Source organism: Chiloscyllium plagiosum, chromosome 29, assembly GCF_004010195.1.
Source record: "Chiloscyllium plagiosum isolate BGI_BamShark_2017 chromosome 29, ASM401019v2, whole genome shotgun sequence".
NCBI classification, from domain to species: Eukaryota; Metazoa; Chordata; class Chondrichthyes; order Orectolobiformes; family Hemiscylliidae; genus Chiloscyllium; species Chiloscyllium plagiosum.
In genome coordinates, this window is record NC_057738.1 from 19,537,666 (window position 1) to 19,559,731 (window position 22,066).

At 40.6% G+C, this 22,066-nt stretch overlaps 1 protein-coding gene across 3 annotated transcripts in view; it reads left to right on the top strand.

Moving 5' to 3' along the window:
* LOC122564410 (catenin delta-2-like) overlaps window positions 1-22,066 on the top strand; it is a 1,204,994-nt gene that overhangs the window by 351,987 nt on the left and 830,941 nt on the right. The window contains exon 1 of one of the 3 annotated variants that reach the window (XM_043719231.1): window positions 9,353-9,428. The exons of the other annotated variants lie outside the window; for them this stretch is intronic. Coding sequence (XP_043575166.1) covers window positions 9,383-9,428 — 46 coding nt within the window. The 5' untranslated portion in view covers window positions 9,353-9,382. Of the gene's footprint in view, window positions 1-9,352; window positions 9,429-22,066 lie in introns of those variants that run through there. 3 annotated transcript variants of the gene reach the window in all.

A 22,066-nucleotide genomic window follows, 5' to 3' on the forward strand; every position in this document is an offset into this window, starting at 1 on the left:
CTCTCCAAGGACACCCAGGCACATAGTTGGCAGCCAAGACTGGCTCTATAGTCCACTGTCTGGAACTGTTAACAGCTGACTTGGCCAGGCCCAGCAGTAGACCCACGAGAAAGTCCTCTGATTTGCCCATACCCCACTGAGCCAGATGCCCTAAGTTCTGGAGCATAGGGCTGAAGTGAAACCACAAGCACAAGTGGTCTTATCAAATAACTAAAAAGTGGGTGCAGTGGTCCATAACCAATATATCAATGGTCCACAGATTCCACAGTGTCATAAAGTAAACAGTTGGGCTGGGTGTTGGTGAACCACGACAATCTGCGATAATATGGGACTGCTCTATGCCGCACCCTCCACCCAGGTCCCCAGTGGAAAATGGAAAAATTTGTGCTTGGAGACCTCTCCACTGGGGTTCATTTGTGTCTGCTTTATTTTCTTTTTATATCCAGAAATGTTATCACACCACCAAATCACCGTGACATGTTTTATTTTGGTTTTCACTATTAATCACCACCAGTGATCAACCATGCAGCCAATTCGAAGTTTACGTGGAAAGCCCATTATGAGCAATGTAACCGATTAAAAGTGAGGACAGGGAAGGATGTAGGGTGGGCAGGATCCTTATGTCCTCCTTTCAGTTGGATGCAACACCAGAATAACACCCAGATGTGTAAACAGATTGCCAATCAAAGATAAGAGGCCCCATGCCTTTTCATGTGATACCGATCTTTACTTTTTCTCAGGCCATAGCTTTGCTGAAAGTTTCCCTTGATACTGTTACCCTACCACCTGCTCTGATGAAAAATCTGAACATCAAACTTTACTGGCATAATTGAATGTAAAGACAAGCATTTAGCGAGCATGAGTTCAATCAATTTGATCTACATTATAATTTTTATCACTTAAATGTGACAGTAACATAAATACACCAAAGTTATCACTTATCACTTCCTTCCCTGGACCAGGTGTTCTTTTGACTTTGAGCTCTCCTAGCCTTTCAAGTTTTTATCTATTTCTATTCGGTCCAATTCCTCAACTACTTCTCTGTTGTGACATTAACATCATTATCTTATTCAACATCCACAAACGAAGCTGCATCAGAACATTATTTCAATGAGCCAACACACACTGCAGCACAGAGGAACTACGCAGAGCAGAGGAAAATCACCTATACCGTGTATTCAAAAAGAATGGGTACCCAATGAACGCAGTCTGCCGTTTTCTCAGCAACAAACCCAAACAAGCAGACAAAACACGTCCGGAAACCCTAGCCACTCTCCCCTACATTAAAGACAGCTCAGAAATGACTGCCAGACTACTCAGACCCCTTGGCATCATGGTAGCCCACCAACATACTAAAACAGCAGCTAATGAACTTGAAGGACCCTATACAGACAACAAGCAAAACTAATGTCATTTACAATATACTGTGCAAGGACTGTAACAAACACTACATTGGACAAACAGGCCAAAAATTAGCCAGCAGGATTCACGAACACCAACCAGCCACAAAAAGACATGAACCCCTCTCACTAGTGTCCTCACATACGAATGAGGAAAGACACCACTTCAACTGGGACAACACATCCATCCTAGGACAAGCCAAACAAAGACACGCACGAGAATTCCTAGATGCATGGCATTCCAATTGGAACTCTATCAAGAAGCACATCACATTAAACCCCATCTACCACCCCCTGAGAAAAGGAACAGGAAGTGACTTCACCACAAAAAAATGACATCACCGTAAGAAATGGCATCACCAACCCAAAGAAACCCAAGCATATAAATAGAAAGCAGGAATTATCAGTTGTGCTTCACCTGAGGCCCACTGAAGATGTTACATAGTAGGATGACGAAACGTCTGGAAATGAACCTTTCCAGCTCAGCGAGCAAACCTACATCCAGAACCTCAACCTGAGCTACAAATCTTCTCAAAACTCGCTATTATCTTATTCACTAAAGATTGATTGGAATTATTTCTTTAGTATCGCAAACATATCCTATGCTTCCGCAAAGTTGTTTTTTTCTTTATGATCGTAATATGGTTGTGCTTCCATCCACTATCCAATTATTATTCATATATTTATAAATGACTTTGGATTCTCTTTTATGTTATCCATTAATCTTGTCTCTCTCATTATCATATTTTAATTGATCTAATAGTTGATTTATCCACACTTGCTTTATTTTTCAGTAAAAGCATAAGTTTAATCACTTTATTTCTGTTTAAATTCTGAAGTCTAATTCCTCTTATGTATTCTGTGGGCTCTGATTATAAATATCGGCCCACATATTCCACTAGGAGGACAGACTTTCAAATATCCTGATGAGTTTCAGGATCTTGACAATACCAGGCGGTTGAAGCGAGTTGGAGGTTAGGGAGGAATGAGAACACTGTCAGGGAGTGAGGAAGAGGGGAGAATACTGTTGGAGTGAGGGAGGGAGGCAAAACCAGTTGGCAAGTGAGGGGTTAGTGGGTAAACACTGTCAGGAATGAGTGAGAGAAGAAGAAGAACACTGTCAAATATCTGTGCTGAGGCTAACATTGGAAGGTACAAAGGCCCTTCTGTGAAGCAGCAAGTGGACAGTTGCAGGTACACTCAGTGTCAGGTGCATCCTCCCCAGTGTTGTTTGGAAGATGTGGGCCCAATGACTTTGTTTTCAATCATAAGGCCTACCCTCACGTTTCCTCTATTCTGCAATGTCTGAGTGCATTGCCATCACTTCAGTTTCAGCTGAAAACATTAATTCCTCCAAGTTTGAAAAGCTGTTGATTTCAAGCTGTTTCAAGACTAAAAGAACATAATCCAAGTTGAAGTTCTCATGCAGTACCGAGAGTGGGTGTTATCTTTAAATGAGATTTTATGCTGAGGTCTGTTGGTTAATGTAGATCTTAAAGAGATCCCATGAAGGAAAACTAGGAGCTCCTGCAGTTGTTTTAGCCAGTAATCAAAATCAGAGCCTTTCACATGCAACTTCTCCACAACAGGTAGCTGGTCACAATTATAACCGATAACTCTATCCATATGATGCAAGTCCTTGTTTTAAAAAAAATTCTCAAGGTCAGGTTCGTAGGAGAGTAGTCTGACACAGAACAAACGACCAAGAGGCGAGACTGCTAGAATATGGGCATTTTATTCCCCGCAGTGTCGCACAACGGGTCTGGCTTATACTCACTCTACATGTTACAAAAACTGGGAGCCGTCAGTTCTCGTAGAGCGGTTGCCAACAACCCACGCTCGGCGGTTAAACGTAACCCCGGAGCAGACTCACCGAACTGGAGACTTTTCCAGCTGATATACTCCCTTCCAGATATAAACATTCATGTGAACAGCAGAGCAAGGCTAAAAAACACATTCCATTCTGGTTACATACAGATAAGAAGATTCACACGGGACTAAGCAACACCTCCATTCCGGTTAGATTCACACATGTATTGGGACATAATTTTTAACCGTTTCACCACATTCCACTGCTTGGAATTTTACACCACAGTCCTGCAGGTGTGATACTTGGCCTTCCAACGTATTAATCAAACCACCATTCATGTCTGCTGTGAAGTACTTCCCAACTGTTCACCAAGGCAGGATACTATACCAAGTTGATTAGTGTTAACCCAGAGAGAGGGCCTCACCAAGCTGAAATTTACATTAAAAACTGTAGGTAACAGATTTTGATTAAGGGACTAAGTAAAATGTTTCCACCTGTAGGAAAGTTGTGTGAGAAACGAAGCTCACTCACTTCAATAATTTCAGTCTGAGACAAGATCTGAACCAATCAGTATGTTTACTATACGCTTGCAAGCGTGGTGTCTAAAATAGACACGCAGAGTTTAGTAAGTACATATCTTATATTGGATTCACTACTCCAAACCCGGTGCCCATTACTATTGTTTATCTCCTGCCTTATCCGGCCTTGTGCATAACAAAGTATAAGTTTTACTTGGCCATTTCACCACATCCTGCTGTTGCCCATTGTTAGTTATATCCTTCTTCACTGCCAACTATTTCCCCTACTTGTGACATTTCCTCCCACTCCTCACCATATTGAACCTTATGACCTTTTATTTGGGGTTTGTTTTTTGTTTTTGCAGAAGTGGGAAACAGATGCTTATAACTACTATTTGTACAAATATGTCTGGCTTAACCTACATCCTCACAGCACCTTATCTATTTGTCTGTAACATCTACCATTGTTTGCAGGCACGTTTCATTCTTGTATGCACATTTTAGCTAATACAAAAACAATTATATATTTCCTTCACGTAGTTTTCATTCTTGTTGACTCAGCTCTTGGTTGAAACAATTATACACTGGTGTGAGTTCATTTACCTTGCATAAGTAATTATGATTGCAGAAGTAACACTACTTTACCTATATCCCACAATTGATAACAGGAGACACATAAGTAAAATAATTGAAGCAAGGGGAGTGTGAGAAGAGGATATTGTAGTACATGCTTCAAGTTCTAATTTACTGAATACCCATTTAACCATTTTTTAAGTTAATTTGTGAAATGTGGGCATCACTGACTAGGCCAGCAATTATTGCCCCTCAAGAGTCAACCACCTTGCTATGGATTTGGAGTCATACATTGGCCAGATAAGACTGGCAGACTTTTATCGCTAAAGGACATGAATGAACCAGGCAGGTTCTTATTACCAGAGTTGAGAGTGTGGTGCTGGAAAAGCACAGCAGGTCAGGCAGCATCTGAGGAGCAGGAAAATCAACGTTTCGGGCCAGAGCCTTTCATCAGGAATGAGGCTTAATTCCTGATGAAGGGCTCTGGCCTGAAACATTGATTCTCCAGCTCCTCAGATGCTGCCTGACCTGCTGTGCTTTTCCAGCACCACATTCTCGACTCTGATTTCCAGCATCTGCAGACCTCACTTTCTCCTAGGTTCTTATGACCATTAATAATGGCTAAGTGACTGATTTTTTAAAAATTGAATTCAAATTTCTCAACAGCCATAATGGGATTTGGACCCATATCTCCTGAATGTTACCTCGGAAGTTCTTTTTCTTTATTCACTTGTGGGATGTGGTCATCTCTGGTTGGCCCAGCATTTATTGCCCATCCCTAATTACCCTTGAGAGGATAGGACTGAGCTGACTTCTGAACTGTTGCCATCCATGCACTGTAAGTTGACCCACAATGCCATTAAAGAGGGAATTCCAGGATTTTGACCCAGCTACAATGAAGGATAGGTGATAGATGTCCAAGTCAGGATGGTGAGTGGCTTGGAGGGGAATTTGCAGGTCATTTTGTTCCCTTGTATCTTCTTCCCTTATCTTTCTAGATGGAAGTAGGGGGTTGTGGGTTTGAAATAAGGCTCTTTAGTGAATTTCTACAGTGCATCTTGTACATATTGCTACTACTGACTGTCACTGGTGGAGAATGTTTGTGGATATGAAGCCAATCAAGTGGGCTGCTTTTTCCTGGATGGTGTCAAGTTTCTTGAATGTTGTTGAAGCTACACTCATTGTGGCAAGTGGGAAGTATTCCCTGACCCCTGACCTGTGACTTCTAATTAATGGGCAAGCTTTGAGGAGACAAGAGGTGAGTCACTTGTCGTCGTATTCCCAGTTAGGTGTATTTTGATGGTGACTCCAGTTGAGGTTCTGGAACTGTATTACTAGCCCAGTGACATGACTACTGTAGCACCACCTCACCAATGATCAGGTCCTGAAAGCATTTAACATAAGGGGGAGCTCCAGGATATAAGTCTTTTTTTGCCTCTTACCCAGAGTTAGTGTAATACTTCTCCGTACCAATTCTTGTTCCAGAATCACAAACTCAAAGATTGGGCCTTTCTTCCATGGATGCAAAACAAACTCTATTCTGCCAGCTAACTTTAATTCAGCTGCTTACATACTTTCATCTGCTTTCTCCTTACTCCATGATTACGCTGGCTAGGCCCTCTGAATTGACTACTTCAACAGCCTCTTTTAATGTCTTGCTTCACATCCTCTCTACTTGCTGCTCTAGGCCAAGGTCTGAGTTTACAGTGTCCACCCTACTGTACCCCAACTTCTGAATCTGAATGCTACAAAGTCAGTTTTATGTTGAAAATGTTAATTGCTCCTGAATAACATGCATCAGTTGCTGCCAACAAGTTTCAAAGAAATGTTAAGTGTTAGCCAATTTTGGAAGCTATTCAACAGACCCTGGGCAACATGGTGACTCAGTGGTTATCACTGTTGCCTCACAGCGCCAGGAGCCTGGGTTCAATTCCAGCCTTGGATAACTGTCTGTGTTGAGTTTGCAATTTCTCCCGTGTCTGTGCGGGTTTCCTCCGGATGCTCCAGTTTCCTCCTACAGTCCAAAGATGTGCAAGTTAGGTGGATTGGCCATCGGAAATGCAGAGTTCCAGGCAGGGGGTGGAGCTGTGTGGGATGTTCTTCAGAGGGTCACTGTGGACTTGATGGGCTGAATGGCCTACTTCCATAATGTAGGAATTTTATTACTATGTGAATAGATTCCTGGTGGAAGTTGCTATGAAGGAGGCATTCGTTCTGAATGATGACTGGTCTTAACGGATTTACTTTGACATGCAAACAAGAACTTTTATGAATGCAATGATGTCACCTTTGAGCCATTTTGTCTGCACTTAGAGATCTGAGATTCCCAGAGCCTGGCCATGACAGTACATTGTGATGCCAGCTAGATGCCATCACCGTGGCAACCTGCTTAGTTGTTCTAATCAGTTGCAATGATAGCATTGATGCTTTCATCACTGTACACATGATCTTAGAAGAACCAAGGAAAAATTAAACCGTTAAACAGAACAGTGAACATTTTCTCTTATTGTTTATTCCACTCCTCCTCCTTGTTTGTTTCAATAAACAAAGGGAACTAATGTGCAATATATTTCTGTGAAGAAACTGAATTATCAAGGCTGCTATTTCTCCTTCAGTTAATGGCCATGAATTTGCAAACGCTTACTGAACCCGAAGAGTTCAACAAAATTATCAACAAAAATGCAGTTTTTAAAATCAGAAGAATGTTCATATTAATTACAAGTGCTATTTTGTTGATTAGCTTTAAAGGAATACTCATGTTAAAATTTTGAGTTTTGTGATACTTATTATAAAATAATGTGATTGTAGCTTTGGCTTGCAATCACCGGAAGCCATGCAATTTTGCCCCAGCCTATTAAAAAAAATGAAAGCGTCCAAGGGTTTGACAGAATTAGCTGCAATTCAATAATCTCTCCTCTCAAAGGCGAACATGAATAGATGCCTTGGGGAATTAAATGTTGCAGTGATGCAATTGAACAGAGAGTGTATTTTGTGAGATTGAAAATGGGATGTATTTAGATTTAAATAAGCACTGTGGACTATTTGTTTTACAGTAATATTTTTGAGTTGTTATTTCTCTTTCTCACCGTCATGTTGTCTTTCCAGTTGATAATCACAAAAATGTACAAAATAGGAATATCCTAGAAAGACCATGTCTGATGCTTTCCTATTGGTACTTTCTACCTGATTGCCAGCTTGCTGTGTCATTGCAGGGAAATGGCATTGAGTTTAATGTTTGTTCAAATTATAATACATCACTTTTAAGCTATTCTTTTCAGTACAGTTAATGACAACCGAGATTCTTAACTGGCCAGTGGTGTCCTGCTGACTTTGTGTTGCGACATCAGCATGTGTCAATATAAAGCTATGTTCATGAACCAATTTGTGCTGCCAGCAATGATTTGCAAATGGTTGAGGCACAAAAGATGGTTTAGCATTAAACATGGTTTAGCACAATTTCTCCCTTGCGTCTAATTTTTCTGTCCTTGAGAGATATTTTATTGAGGATAATTTTTAACTTTGCTGATAGCAGGTCTCAAATCACCTGATCTACACTGTGTTGTGCACCTCCGCTCGGAATGAAAAATTGGAAGAAATAAGCAACCGATAACAGATTCAATATGTTCTGTTCTGTATTACTGGTGGAAGTAAAATTACTCATGTTATCCTTAATGTCCTGCAGTAAAGAATGTGTTCTGCTGGGGTATGAATGTCTGTGCTAGGACATTGTGTGTAGGGGTGAGTGGACACTACAGAACTGTAAGATCAATACATCCAATTGCAGACCCCTCAAGAATTTTCATCCATTCATCGAGTCATAGAATTGTCCAGCATGGAAACAGACTCTTCAGTCCAACTTATCCATGCCAACCAGATATCCCAAAATAAATCTAGTCCCATTTGCCAGCATTTAGACTAAACCCTTCCTATTCATTCTAGTCATCCAGATGCCTTTTAAGTGCTGTAATTCTACTAGCCTCCACCACTTCCTCTGGCAGTTCACTCCATATACACATCACCCTCTGCTTGAAAAAGTTGCCCCTGAGGTCCCTTTTAAATTTTTCCCTTCTCACCCTAAAACTATACCGTCTAATTCTGGACTTGCCCACCCCAAGGAAAAAGACCCTGTTTATTTACCCTATCCATTCCCCTCATAATCTTATAAACCTCTATAAGGTCACCCCTCAGCCTCCAGCACTTAAGGAAAATAGCCCCAGCTTATTCAGCCTCTCCCAATAGCTTAATCTCTCCAATCCTGGCAACATCCTTGCAAACGTTTTCTGAATCATTTCAAGTTTCACAACATCCTTCCTATAGCAGGGAGACCAGAATTGCATGCAGTATTCCAAACGTGGTCTAACATTCATGTTAATTTCTCAAGCCTCCTCTTCTGTTTCAAAACTACCTTCTGAACTGGCTGCCTATTGCATAGAGTGAATGGCTGTTCTGTAAGAAGTGTTGAATCAGCAAATGCCTAACAATCCAACACTGTTTGATTGCTCTTACCTATACTGCTATACTTAAGATAACCCACTTTACTGGAGGTCAGAAATTCTGCAACCCAGTTCTCCAGAGATGGTCCATTTTACCTATCCCAAAATGAGCATTGTACTGGAATATTAAAAAGATATACAAAGGTCATTGAGTTCAGCAGTGCCGGTTCCTTTTGGTCGTGGGGTTCTTGGTGGTGACACCTGGAATTGTGGGGTTTTTTTCACTGCTGCTTGGATGTGAGAGCAGAGTTCATTGGCCCAAGGTTGGCTGGTGCAACCAAAGTGAAATCCTCTCTTAAAAGTCTAATTATCCCTGTGGCAGGAAACTACCTAGCATTCTGGCGAGATTGGGGCAATGGGTTTGAAATCCCATCCTGACATTTATACATAGAGCATTTGGGAAGGTGAAAGAAAGAGTCCTTGGTCTTTAAGAGTGATGATATCACATGTCACATGAGTTGAATCATGACTGAAGTACTTTGATAACCTTCTCAATAGCAGCAGTGTTGTCAGCTGTTAACATTTAAAGGCCATTGCACACATGAAAGAAGCTGAGAATATTAACTGTCTCATTGTCAGATTAAATCCATGGATGGCTTCAAGTTAGCTGGTTTGAAAAGCTTTCTATATCATGGTAGGTTTTCATTTTCTGTACAGCTCAAACTTGGACTCTTGCATTGTGTTTGGTGATATTCTTTAGAATCCAAAGATTTTATCAGAATTTTATGACTTTGTTGCTTACATTCAGCAGATGATAAAGCTATCTAAACATTCAGCAGAACATAAAGTTCGGAGTTAGAAAAAGCAGATTTGAAACTATTAAACGGTCATATGTCAATGAGAGTGTTCTCAATGATCTTTTTTGCTGCAATTATAAATTTCTAATTAGAAAAGAATAGCTGTCTCAAGTTGAGTCCGACTCTTACATCTTCTAATATGTACAAAAGTAATCAAAGTTTTACAGAAGTGACTTCTTATTTCAGCTGCTCTTGTTAACAACATTTGATGTCTTTGTGCTGAAGAGATTTGTTACAATTAGAAGGCAATGAATTTCATTGAAACAGGGCATCTTTACACAATTACCATAAACTTTCTCTCATCTTATTTTATTTTTTCATGGGAATGTGTGACCAGTGCCTAATTGGAACAGTAATAGCATAGTGTGAGAAATTCCACTACCATCAGTTGGGAACAAATGGGGCTTCTGTCGCAGGCAAAATGGCAAGGGTCATGTGAAATCTGAAAGGTGACACCTTTTCAGGTTTTCTGTTGCCCACTTTGCTTAGCACATTTCCTGTCGGGAATTGAGGAAATTGAGGATAATACTTTGCTGCTTGAGTCCTCCAAAATGCCATGATTGCACCTATGAATGATGTCTATCCTGAGAGAACTCTTTTCATAGAAACATAGAAAATAGGTGCAGGAGTAGGCCATTCAGGCCCTTTGAGCTTGCACATCCATTTCATATGATCATGGCTGACTGTGCAATCCCATTCTAACTTTCTCCCCATACCCCTTGATCCCTTTAGCTTCAAGGGCCACGTCCAGCTCCTTCTTGAATATGTCTAACAAACTGGCCCCAACAGCTTTCTATGATAGAAATTTCTACAGGATCACAACTCTGAGTGAAGAAATTATTCCTCACCTCAGTTCTGAATGGCTTTCCCCTTATTCTTAAACTGTGACCCCTAGTTCTGGACTTCCAACATCGGGAACATTCTTCCTGCATCTAATCTGTCGAGTCCCATTAGGATTTTATCTGAGATCCCCCTTCATTCTCCTAAATTCCAGCGAGTCCAAGCCTTGTCGATCCAGTCTTTCTTCATATGACAGTCCTGCCATCCCAGGAATCGGTCTGGTTAAACTTCATTTGACTCCCTCAATAGCAAGAATGTCCTCCCTCAGACTAGGAAACCAAATCTGGACACAATACTCAAGTTGTGCTGTCACTTTTATAACTGCAGCAAAACATCCTTACTCTGATGCTGAAATCCTCTCGCTATGAAGGCCAGCATGCCATTAGCTTTTCGCACCACCTGCTGCACCTCCTTGCCAACCTTCACCATGACAGCCAGGTCTCATTGCACCTCCCTTTTTCCTAAATTGTCACCATTCAGATAATCTGCCTTCCTGTTTTTGCCACAAAGTAGATAACCTCACATTTATCCACATTATATTGCATTTGCCAAGTATTTACCCACTCAGCCAGCCTGTCAAGTTCAACCTGCAGCTTTCTAGCATCCTCCTCACAGCACACACTGCCACCCAGTTAAGTTTCTTCTGCAAACTTTTGGAGATATTCAATTTCTTTGTCTAAGTTATTAATATGTATTGTGAACAGCTGGAGTGTCAACACTGAACCCTGTGGTACCCCAATCGTCACTGCCTGCCACTCTAAAATGGGCCTGTTTAATCCAACTCTCTGCTTACTGTATGCCAACTAGTTCTCTATCCACGTCAATACACTACTTTGAATTCCATGTGCTTTAAATGTTGCTTACTAATCCCTTGTTTGGAAGCTTGCCAAAAGCCTTTTGCAAGTCCACATACACAACATCCACTGATTCACCCTTGTCCACTCTACTGTCACTCAAAACATTCCAGATGATTGGTCAAACATGATTTCCCTCTAGTGAAAAACTAATTTCAAAACTAATACTCTACTAATTGTATTATAGAATAAAGCATTTGGAGGAGCCAAGACGCTGCTTACCAAACTGACATATCCATCATGTCTGCAAATCTCTGTGCTTATGCCTCTCTGGGATAGGTACCTCATACATCTCTCCTCTCTGGATTCATTGTATTATATATTGCCAGTGATCAAGGGTGGAAATATGGTAGTTTATGACACAGACCAGTGAACTACTACAATTAAATTCCAGTTTGTTAAGTCAACCGTTAGGGGCGACTGTGTGGGCTAGTTTGCAAATTCCAATCATCTGGATGCCTCTCACTGATGAGCTATTCTTGACAATGTCGTACAGTTCTCCCTTGGTCTTCCTCATCTTAGTATTCTATATACCTCCATATGCAGATTTGTGCAATCCAAAGATCCAGTTCAGGTGAACTGGCCATGCTAAATTGCCCATAGTGTTCAGGGATGTGTAGGTTAGGTGCATTAGTTTGGGGAATGGGTCTGGGTGGATTACTCTTTGTGGACTTGTTGGACCAAAGAGCTTGTTTCCACACTGTAGGGATTCTATGATATTGTCCAAGTCTTTTTTTGTAAGATGTACAATATAATTCCTCAGCTACTTTATTTTTCTCTAAGGCTCAGGTTCTTAAACCTATGCTTTATCCTTATTCAGAAAGGTATTTTAATGGTGTTTCAAATGCAACTGCAAGCTAAACAACCCTTCAAGGACATTCAGGGAAAATATTGTAATTGCAAGTTTGCCTTACAGTGGAACCATTTCCTTTTGAAAAGTTATATCAAAAAACTTGCATTGTACAAAAGGCAAATGCCTTTATGGATGATGTTTGTTTTTTGCAGTTGGCTGTGGAAATCAAAAAGGAATTTTCCAGAATGCTTCTGTCTGCCTAGATTTGATTTTGCCTTATCAATTGTACAACACATTCGAGGTTTTTTCAGCTTGTCTAAATGAGAGTGAGGGCTGCAGGGTAGTTGAGCCAACTGACTCTGGCACTGAGTTGAAATGGGGGGTGGGGTGGAGTGGGGGAAAGCAGAGGGAATGCAGTGGTGAAAGAGGACAATATAATGAGAGGAATTGACACTTTACACTGTTGCAAAGGACCAGCATTCAGCCTGCTGTGTTGGCTTCCCAGCACCAGGGTTGAGCGATCTGCACTGGGCTGGAGAGAACTTGCAGAGGGAAGGGGGAGGATCTAGTCCTGCAGTCATGGCACTTACCAACAAAATAACCAGGACAGAAAAAACAGATTCTGTGTGGTCAGTGTGAGAAACTGGTGCTGAACTATGAAACAGAACCTGAAATATCATTATTTCTCGATTATTACTTGAGTCGTGTATAAAATAATGCTTTGAAGCAAGGATACTATGCACTCAGGGACCCACACAGCTCATGAATAAGGCCAGGCAACATTTCCAGGCTCTTCACTTGCTGTCATTCTGTCCACTCATGTGATCTCTCCTGGATGTTCAGGGCATTCTTGGCTTGATGTGCCTTTTTGTGGCTTGCCCCTCAGACAGAGATGCCAAGCTCACATTATGTGTTATTATGCGATTTAATGGAGAAGTAAAGTCAGGAAGCTTGTCATGATTGTCAGTAGTCCTCAATCAAGTCAATAGCCTTTGGTCAGAGGGTCTCTGTACTATAAGTCAAGAACAGCCTTCAATACCAGTCTAGGGGCATGAACAAAGTCAGTCATGTTTACACCATCCCATCCACCATGAGCAGCAGGTCCCTGCCCATAAAGGATGACAACAATTTTCCATTGTCTGCCATGTCCATTACAAATATGAACTATGCAAGGCCACTCTGACTTCAAGTGGTAGTCTTGGTGCACAACTACCTTTTGAACATGGCAGTGGTGCCAGGGGTATCCCAGAAATGGTGAGTTGTTCCAGCTGTGGTGAGTGGTACAATCAGATGAGATTTGCTACAGGGTCAGGGTAAGTGACTAATGCTCTGAAATTGGGAAAATGCAGCAAGAAAAACCTCTTCATGACCCTTGACCAAAAAAGTCAAAAACCAAAAAAAACTTTTTCATTTTGTAGGAGAATCTAGATTTCAGGATCACTGTGTAGAAATAAGAGATCATCCATTTAAGACAGTGATGAGGAGGGAGTTTTTTTTACACAGTGTTATGAGTCTGTTGATCTCCTTTTGTGGCAATATAGAGTTGAAATTAGAATCAGATCAGGCAAGTTCTTACTGACGGCAGAATGGTCTCAAGGGGCGAAAAGGTCGATTCCTGCTCCTAATGCACAAGTTTGATTTTTTTCAGATGTCCAGCATCTTCAGTTCTTTGTTTTATATTTACATTCTAAATTCTGGTATTCCAAATTTTGGCCAAATCTCCTTGACATTCTAAACCCTCACACAAAGTTCAAAATTCTCTAAGTTCCCTCAACCAAAAATTAACAGATTTATTCACTCAGGCTGTTTTCCCTGGAGCGTCGGAGGCTGAGGGGTGGCCTTATAGAGGTTGACAAAATTATGAGGGGCATGGATAGGATAAATAGGCAAAGTCTTTTCCCTGGGGTTCGCGAGTCCAGAACTAGAGGGCATAGGTTTAGGGTGAGAGGGGAAAGATATAACAGAGACCTAAGGGGCAACTTTTTCACGCAGAGGGTGGTACGTGTATGGAATGAGCTGCCAGAGGATGTGGTAGAGGCTGGTACAATTGCAACATTTAAGAGGCATTTGGAGGTATATGAATAGGAAGGGTTTGGAGGGATATGGGCCAGGTGCTGGCAGGTGGGACTAAATTGGGTTGGAATATATGGACGGGTTGGACCGAAGGGTCTGTTTCCATGCTGTACATCTCTATGACTCTGAGAGTTTCCTCAAAACTTACATCTGATCACACCTTAAATAGACCGCCCACACACAAACATTTCTATTCTTGATTATGTTTGATTCCCACTCAGTTTCCACTACTGCTAAGTAATTGCCTGAGGTGGGAAAATAAATAGTAGAAACCGAAGGCTAATAATAATGATAACATTATGTTGAGGTTATAAAGGATGTTGGTGAAGCCTCTTTTGGAGTACTGTGTCCAGTTCTGGTTTCCTAGTTATAGGAAGGATATTATTAAACTGGAGAGAGTTCAGAAGAAATTTACCAGGATGTTGCTGGGAATGGATGGTTTGAGTTAGAATGATAGGTTGGGAGCTTTTTCACTGGAGCGTAGGAAGTTGAGAGGCAACCTGGTAGAGGTTTATAAAATGATGAGGAGCATGGATATGGTGAATGGAAGGTGTCTTTTCCCTAGAGTGGAGGATGTCAAGACTATGGGGAATATTTTTAAGGTGAGAGGAAAAAGGTGTTAAAAAGACATTGGGGCAATTATTTTTTACACAGTGGTTCGTGTGTGGAATGAATTTCCAGAGGAAGTGGTACGTGCGGGTAACGTTACAATGTTTAAAAGACATTTAAGTAAGTACATGCATAAGAAATGCTTGGAGGGATATGGACCAAGTGCAGGTAGTGGGACTAGTTTAGTTTGGGATTATGGTTGGCATGGACTAGTTGGACCAAAGGGCCTGTTTCTATGATGTATGACGCTATGACTTTAAGAGGAAAAGTGTTCTGGAAGTAGTATTTTATTGTATGGTAAAATATGGAATTGCAAACTGTTGTTTTTTTTTTGTTCCCACTTTGTGACACACCCATCCAGGGTTTGCAACTGATTTCTCTTACTGAATGACTGATAGGCCATCGTTGTGGATCACAATTTTACTATCACATCAGGAACAATGTATTGTGATGCACAAGGCATTGCCATTACACAGGTCAGATTGGAAAGGCCACAGAGTTGTTTCCTCTCTGTTGTTATTCATAAGTTCACATCATTCTAATAGACAATTGTTGCTGGAACAGCCTTGTTTTCATAGCAATTGTTTGCTTCAATCAATCAGCAAAGGAAATTCAGAAAAATTACTGAAAGTACAGTCGCATATTGTAATTGGCTGAGGTCACTATGCTGAGGTGGAAGACTACAATCTGACTACAGAGATGTTCGAATAGCGACCAGACTCTTTAAAATGCTTTTCCTATGTTAGCTCCCAGTTTTTCAATGACTGAAATCCAAAGTTCCCATCTCTGTTTTTACATCCTCCTTGTCCCACCCTCTGTTATTTCCTCCAAACCTCCCTAAGCTCTGATTTCTGTCCATTCTGGTCTTTTGTCTAACACATCAACCTCAGCCAAATCTGGTGACTAAGCCTTCAAGCTAGGCTATTCCTCTGCTCTGGAATCCCATTCCTAAGCCTCTCCACCTTCCTCTCACTCCTTTAAACTCAATAGACTCACCTTTCTGACCATGTCTCTGCCTTTTAGCACTCTCTGCTTGAAATCTGTTTTTGTCCAATAATGTATGAGTCGTTTCTTGTCACATATCTTAGAAAGATACAGTTGCAATCCAGAGCCATTTTTGGTTACAAAGAAATGACTGAATATAACGTTCATCCTTTGTACAAGGGGTCTTCAAATACAGCTCCAGGATGTCTACAGGGTATTTTGGGCCTGAAGGAGTCCTCACTCTGGGTACAGCAACAAAGCCCCACCAAGAGACCACGCTTCACGCCTACCACAGCCAGGAGGCCCCAGTCCGGGCACTGCCTCCACTGCAGCCAATGACCTGCTGAGCACTACCACAGCCCATGACTGTGGAGTCAAGTCCATGCTCCAGCCACCACCAGTGCTGCAGCCGACACCCCATTGACACTGCTCTGGCTTCCCCATGACTTCGAGTCATAGAGATGTACAGCATGGAAACAGACCCTTCGGTCCAACCCGTCCATGCCGACCAAATATCCCAACCCAATCTAGCCCCACCTGCCAACACCCGGCCCATATCCCTCCAAACCTTCATATTCATATTTCCATCCAAATGCCTTTTAAATGTTGCAATTGTACCAGCCTCTACTTCTTCTGGCAACTCACTCCACAGAAATTGTGGGGGACAGTCAGGAAGGTGATGTTGAGGCCACAATTGGATCAGCCATATTCTTATCAAGTAGTGGAATAGATTCAAGAGGTCAAATGGCCACCTCCAACTCATACCTCATGAACTCTTGTATATGAATAGAACCATAAAATGGTTAAGGCCCAGAAGGGGACAATTCAGCCCATTGTGCCTTTGCCAGCTCTCTACAAGAACTTGTCCTACTCATATTCTGTTTCCTCTCTACCCCTGCAATTTCTTTTCCAGGATATCCCATCCAGTTCCCCTGGCCTACCTCCCCAAGTCAACCTCTATGCATATCTCTGTCTCTGGAAGCTATACCTAAATGTGACAAATCCACAGAGAAGGTTTGGAACAGTTACAATGCAAATTCTGTAGTTGTGTCCATGAATGGTGCAAAGATACACTGGATATCACCTTTCCAATAACTACCTATTTGTCAGTATTTTTCATCTATTTAGGAGAATAAAACTTGTAATAATTTAGCTTTGATTTTATGATGCAGGCAATCTCAGTTAATAATCTCAAAGTCTTTCAAAAGTGCATGATGAAAGACAAAAGGATTATTTTAACTGGATGATTTCATTCTTCATTCAAGTTGCAATGACAAATTCCTGGTAATTTTTCAAAGGTATGCTCTCTGCCCTTCTACACTAAAGAAATTGCTAGCCGTTTCAAAACTGTGCAGTTGGTGTGCAAGAGTGGTCTCAAAACAGTTTTGAAGTATAATTGCAGATGAATAGAAATATGATGCTTTGCTGAATTTGCATGGTATTATTATTGGTTGTTGGTGTTTAGGTCAGGTCAAACAATGAATCCAAAGCAGATTACTCTTTTGAAACTATGTCATTTCAGCAAATGAGTTGTTTTGCTGCCTGAATAGGTGCTTATTGATGTCAGTGTGCATTACAGCTGTGGTTTCTATCCTGGATAGACACATGCAATTTGAATACTCAACAGCTTGAGAGTACAGGTGGCACAAAAACAATGAAAACTTAAATTTTTACAACCATTTTAATGTGGTAAAATTTCTGTACATAGAAGTGATTATCAAACAACATTTGCTAATTAGACACATAACACCTTTGGACAGAGATGAAAACTTGGTCAAAGAGAGAGGTTTTCATCTTCCTGTTGGATAATCCCTCAAGGTGACTTTATTCCATTCAATAAGACCATAAGATATTGCATCAAAAGTAGGCCATTCAGCCCATTAATTCTGTTGTGCTACTCAATCATTGCTGATATGTTTGTCAACCCCATTCTCCTCGTAACCCTTTATCTCCTTACTAATCAAGAACCTTTCTATCTGTCTTAAATACACTCAATGACTTGGCCTGCACAGCCCTCTGTGACAATGAGTTCACAGATTAAGCACTCACCAGCCGAAGAAACTCCTCCTCATTTCAGTTCAAAAGGCTTGTACCTTCACTCTGAAGCCATGCCCGTGGGTCCTATTCTCTCCTACTGGTGGAAACAAGTTCTCCCCACCCACTCTATGCAGGTGTCTCATTATTCTGTAAGTTTCAATCAGATTTACCCCTCATCCTTCTGAACTTGATCACGTGTAGACCCAGAGTCCTCAACAACTTCCAATATGATAAGCCTTCATCCCAGGAATCATTCTTATAAACCTCTGCTGGGCATCCTCCAACACCAGCACATCCTTTCTTAGTAATTTGGCCAAAGCTGCTCACAATATTCCAAAAGTGGTCTAACTTGAGCCTTATACAGCCTCAGTAGTACATCTGTGCTCTTGTATTCTAGCCCTCTCAAAATGAATGCTAACATTGCATATGTTTTTCTTAATTGCCAGCTGAACCTGCATGTTAGCTTGAAGAGAATTCTGAGCTAGGACTGCAAAGTCCTTTTGTGTTTCAGATTTCCGAAGCCTTTCCCCATTTAGAAAATAGTCTACACCTCTATTCTTCCTAGCAAAGTGCATAATCTCTCACTTTCCCAGATTGTATACCATGTGCCACTTCTCTGCCCACTCTTCTAGCCTGTTCACCCCTTCTGTAGCCTTCCCACTTCCTCAACATGACCTGTCGCTCCTTTGTATCTTCTGCAAACTTAGCAACAATGCTCTTCGTTCCTTCCAAAAGAGAAAATGCTGGAAAATTTCAGCTGGTCTGGCAGTATCTGTAAGGAGAGAAAAGAGCTGACGTTTCGAGTCTAACTGACCCTCTGTCAAAGCTTTGACAAAGCGTCAGTTAGACTCGAAACATCAGCTCTTTTCTCTCCTTACAGATGCTGCCAGACCTGCTTAAATTTTCCAACATTTTCTCTTTTGGTTTCAGATTCCAGCATCCGCAGTCATTTGCTTTTATCTTAGTTCCTTCGTCCAGATCGTTAATGTATAACATGAATAGTTATGGTCCTAACACAGAGCCCTGTGGAACTCCATTAGTCACTGGCTGTCATCTTGAAAAAGACCCCATTTTTCCCCACCCTCTGCCAATCAGCCAATCTTCTATCCATGCCAGTTCCCCAAAGTGAAAATCCAGCCCAAATAGCCTTCAAAGGGATATGTGGCAAGGTTAGCTGAGTGGCAATAATTTGGTAGATGGAGTGGAATGTTGGAAAAGCTCTGCAAGCAGAATTAAAATGGATAAATGCTGAAAGACTACAGCAGTACAAAGAGGTATGTGTACCTTTATGTAGGGAACACAAACAGTTAGCACACAGGTATAGCAAGAAATTAGGAAAGCAAATGGAATATTGGCAATAATTACAAAGGGTTAAAATGTAAAAGTAAGAAGCCCTAATACAAATGTAAAGAGCATAGTGAGACCATACCTAGAACAGTGTGGACATTTTGATCTCCTGATCGAGGAAGGCGTATATTTACATTGGAAGCAGTTGAGAAATTTTGCTGGGTTGATTCCTGGGTTAAAGAGTTTACATGGTAAAGAAATGGTGATGAAGTTAGGTGCACAGTTATTGGCATATAGAAGGATGAGAAGTTGTCTTATTGAATAGATAAGTTTGTGAGCGGATTTTTCAAGGTAGGTACTGAGAAGATTTATCCTGTCATAAGAACAAAGAGGCACAATCTCAAATTAAAAGGTCTCTATTAAAGGTAGAGATAAGTAAGGATTTGTTCTCTTTGAGAGTAACAAATCTTTGCAGTTCTCTATCCAAAAGAGCTGGAGGCTGTATCATTAAAAACATTCAAGGTTGAGATAAATAGATTTTTTAAACATCAGGAAGTCAAGGAAGACAGCCGGAAAAACAGAATTGATGTCTAGATAAGATCAACTGTAAGCTGTCTTAATGGCAGAAGAGCTGTGTGGCCTTCTGATATTTCACATATTCTTACGATAAACTTGCACAAAGCCTTACTTTTGCCATAATTGAACTACCACGGGCAGAAACAATCAGCACAAGCTGTATTGAGTAGCCTCCCTGTGTGCCCTATGGTTAGTTATCTTCTTGGCTTGAAAATAACTTGAAGAGAAATTTCCGGAGGGAGGAGGTTCTCAATGCAGCTCCAAAAGGATTTTTTTTTTACTGATGTTGGCAAAAAGCTACATCTTGTTTCCACACAGGTTTTAATATTCTGAAAGGACAAGGTGTTGTATCTGCTGAATAATTTACTGCACATTCCATCATGTAAACTACAAGTTTTTTTTGACACCCAAAATGGAATCTGTAAATGATACTCTTCCTGAATCAGAAATCAGCGATCAGAATAAGAAGGTAAAGAGACTAATTTCAATCAACTGACACTCATCTACTTGAATTAGGAATACATTTTACACACAAGCAATAATTTATTCAACATAATCCCACAACAGCTTCTAAAGTTAAAATCTAACTGGTTAAGGTTGTATTTACATGCAGCAGTGATTGGTACTTTAGCCCATCTTCAAGTAATACTGTTCTTTTCTTTCCTGAAACCTCTTACTTCTTTCCATTGTTACCCAGTACCATGAATATTCTTGGAGCATAAAATATTGACCTCAGAATTTTGGCACTGCCTGCTACACGACATGCTTTATGCTTCTAGACTGGAGTGTCATGAAATCCCCTGTGGTTATACAGTCTCATTAATTAGAGACTTGGCCACTGGCTCCTGGAGTAGTGTCCACTGTGCATTTTCACAACCTTACAGCAACAAAGCAGAAAAAGTTCATTCAAAAAATAATTGCATCAGTTAAAAACATGTACAATTTTCTGCAATCTGCAAACAGCTTCCTCTCAATATCCATTAGAATAACTGCTTAATTGCTATAAACACAAGTATTAGGTCAGCCTTTGCTTGCCCTTAATTAGCTATGATGGAAAAAGTACATTAAGATTGTCCTTGGAGTCCAATGCAATTGGTTTTAATTGCATAAAGAGCTACAGGACTTGTCCATCATAGAAAATCATCAGCAATTAAAAGTTCACATTCATATACTTCCCGTTTCTTCCCTGCAAGAATTCAAAGTTTAGTTGTTAAATTGTCCAAATGTCTTTTTCATGTTTTTTAATCAGTTAGATGAGGGAGAATATGAAATAGCATTACTGCAAAATGCTCAGTTATTTAGAATGGAACGATGAAGCTGACTATCTATAATCCATTGCAACTGGAGCAATTTCTGTTCATTTAAAAGTTGCAAATTGCCACTAGTCACAAAATGGATCTATTTGACATGACTTGCTTAAGAGTATTACGTATGCAATCTTTTTTAACTTCACTTTAATACCTACAGATATTTATATCAATTTCAAAGGAATATGTTCTTGCTTTTACATTATTTTTGACTTAGATTTGCATTACCTTCTTGGACCCTGAACCACTTAATATCCACATAATTTACTTCATGTTATCATGAATATTTTTAGGCACCTGTAGCAGCCATTCTGCTCATTACAAGATAACCAAGGCAACAATGAGATGAACAACCTGGTGGTCAGATTTGGAGTCATTGGTTGAGAAAGGAATGTTGAGCAGAACATGGAAGAAATCGTGCCATTGTATCATTATTATCCAGCTGACATTAGAGTTGGTGAATCTACAACCTTTTTTGACCTGGAGATAAAGGATGATACCAACTTTAAAAAGCTGAGACATGAATCTACTTTACATTCACCTGTAGTTTGTGGCAAGAAATTTAAAATTAAGAAAATGTATGTAGCTTTTTTTTGGTGTTGCCAGCTGGGTTTATGTGTTTAGCATCACGTTTGATACAGTCAACTCTGAATGGACAAAATTTAAAACATGACAAGAATAAAAATCTAGGGAATATCACAAATCAGTGGTTATTTCTGAGTCTCGAACACTACCTTTAAGTGAGTAAAGTCACCACTACGGCCTCATTGGAGAGAGACAACTGTTGAACAGTTAAACCTGAGGGTCACCACACCTCAGGTGAGGTTGAGAAGGGAGGACCTTCATGGTATTGTGAGCTGGTATGGGAATTGAATGCATGTTATTTGTGTCACTCTGCATCACAAACCAGCTATCCAGTTAAGTGAACTAACCCACTTGAAGCTATTGCTGCAGAATGATTTACTTCAACCTGTATTCAAGTCCCACCTGCTCCAGAGGTGTGGTGTAATACCTCCCAACAGGTTAATTGGAAAATAACTCCAACCATTTGCTGCTTCACCCTGTCTTTCTAGGAACAAATAAACCATTTTCTGCTGTGTTTGGATCTGCATGAA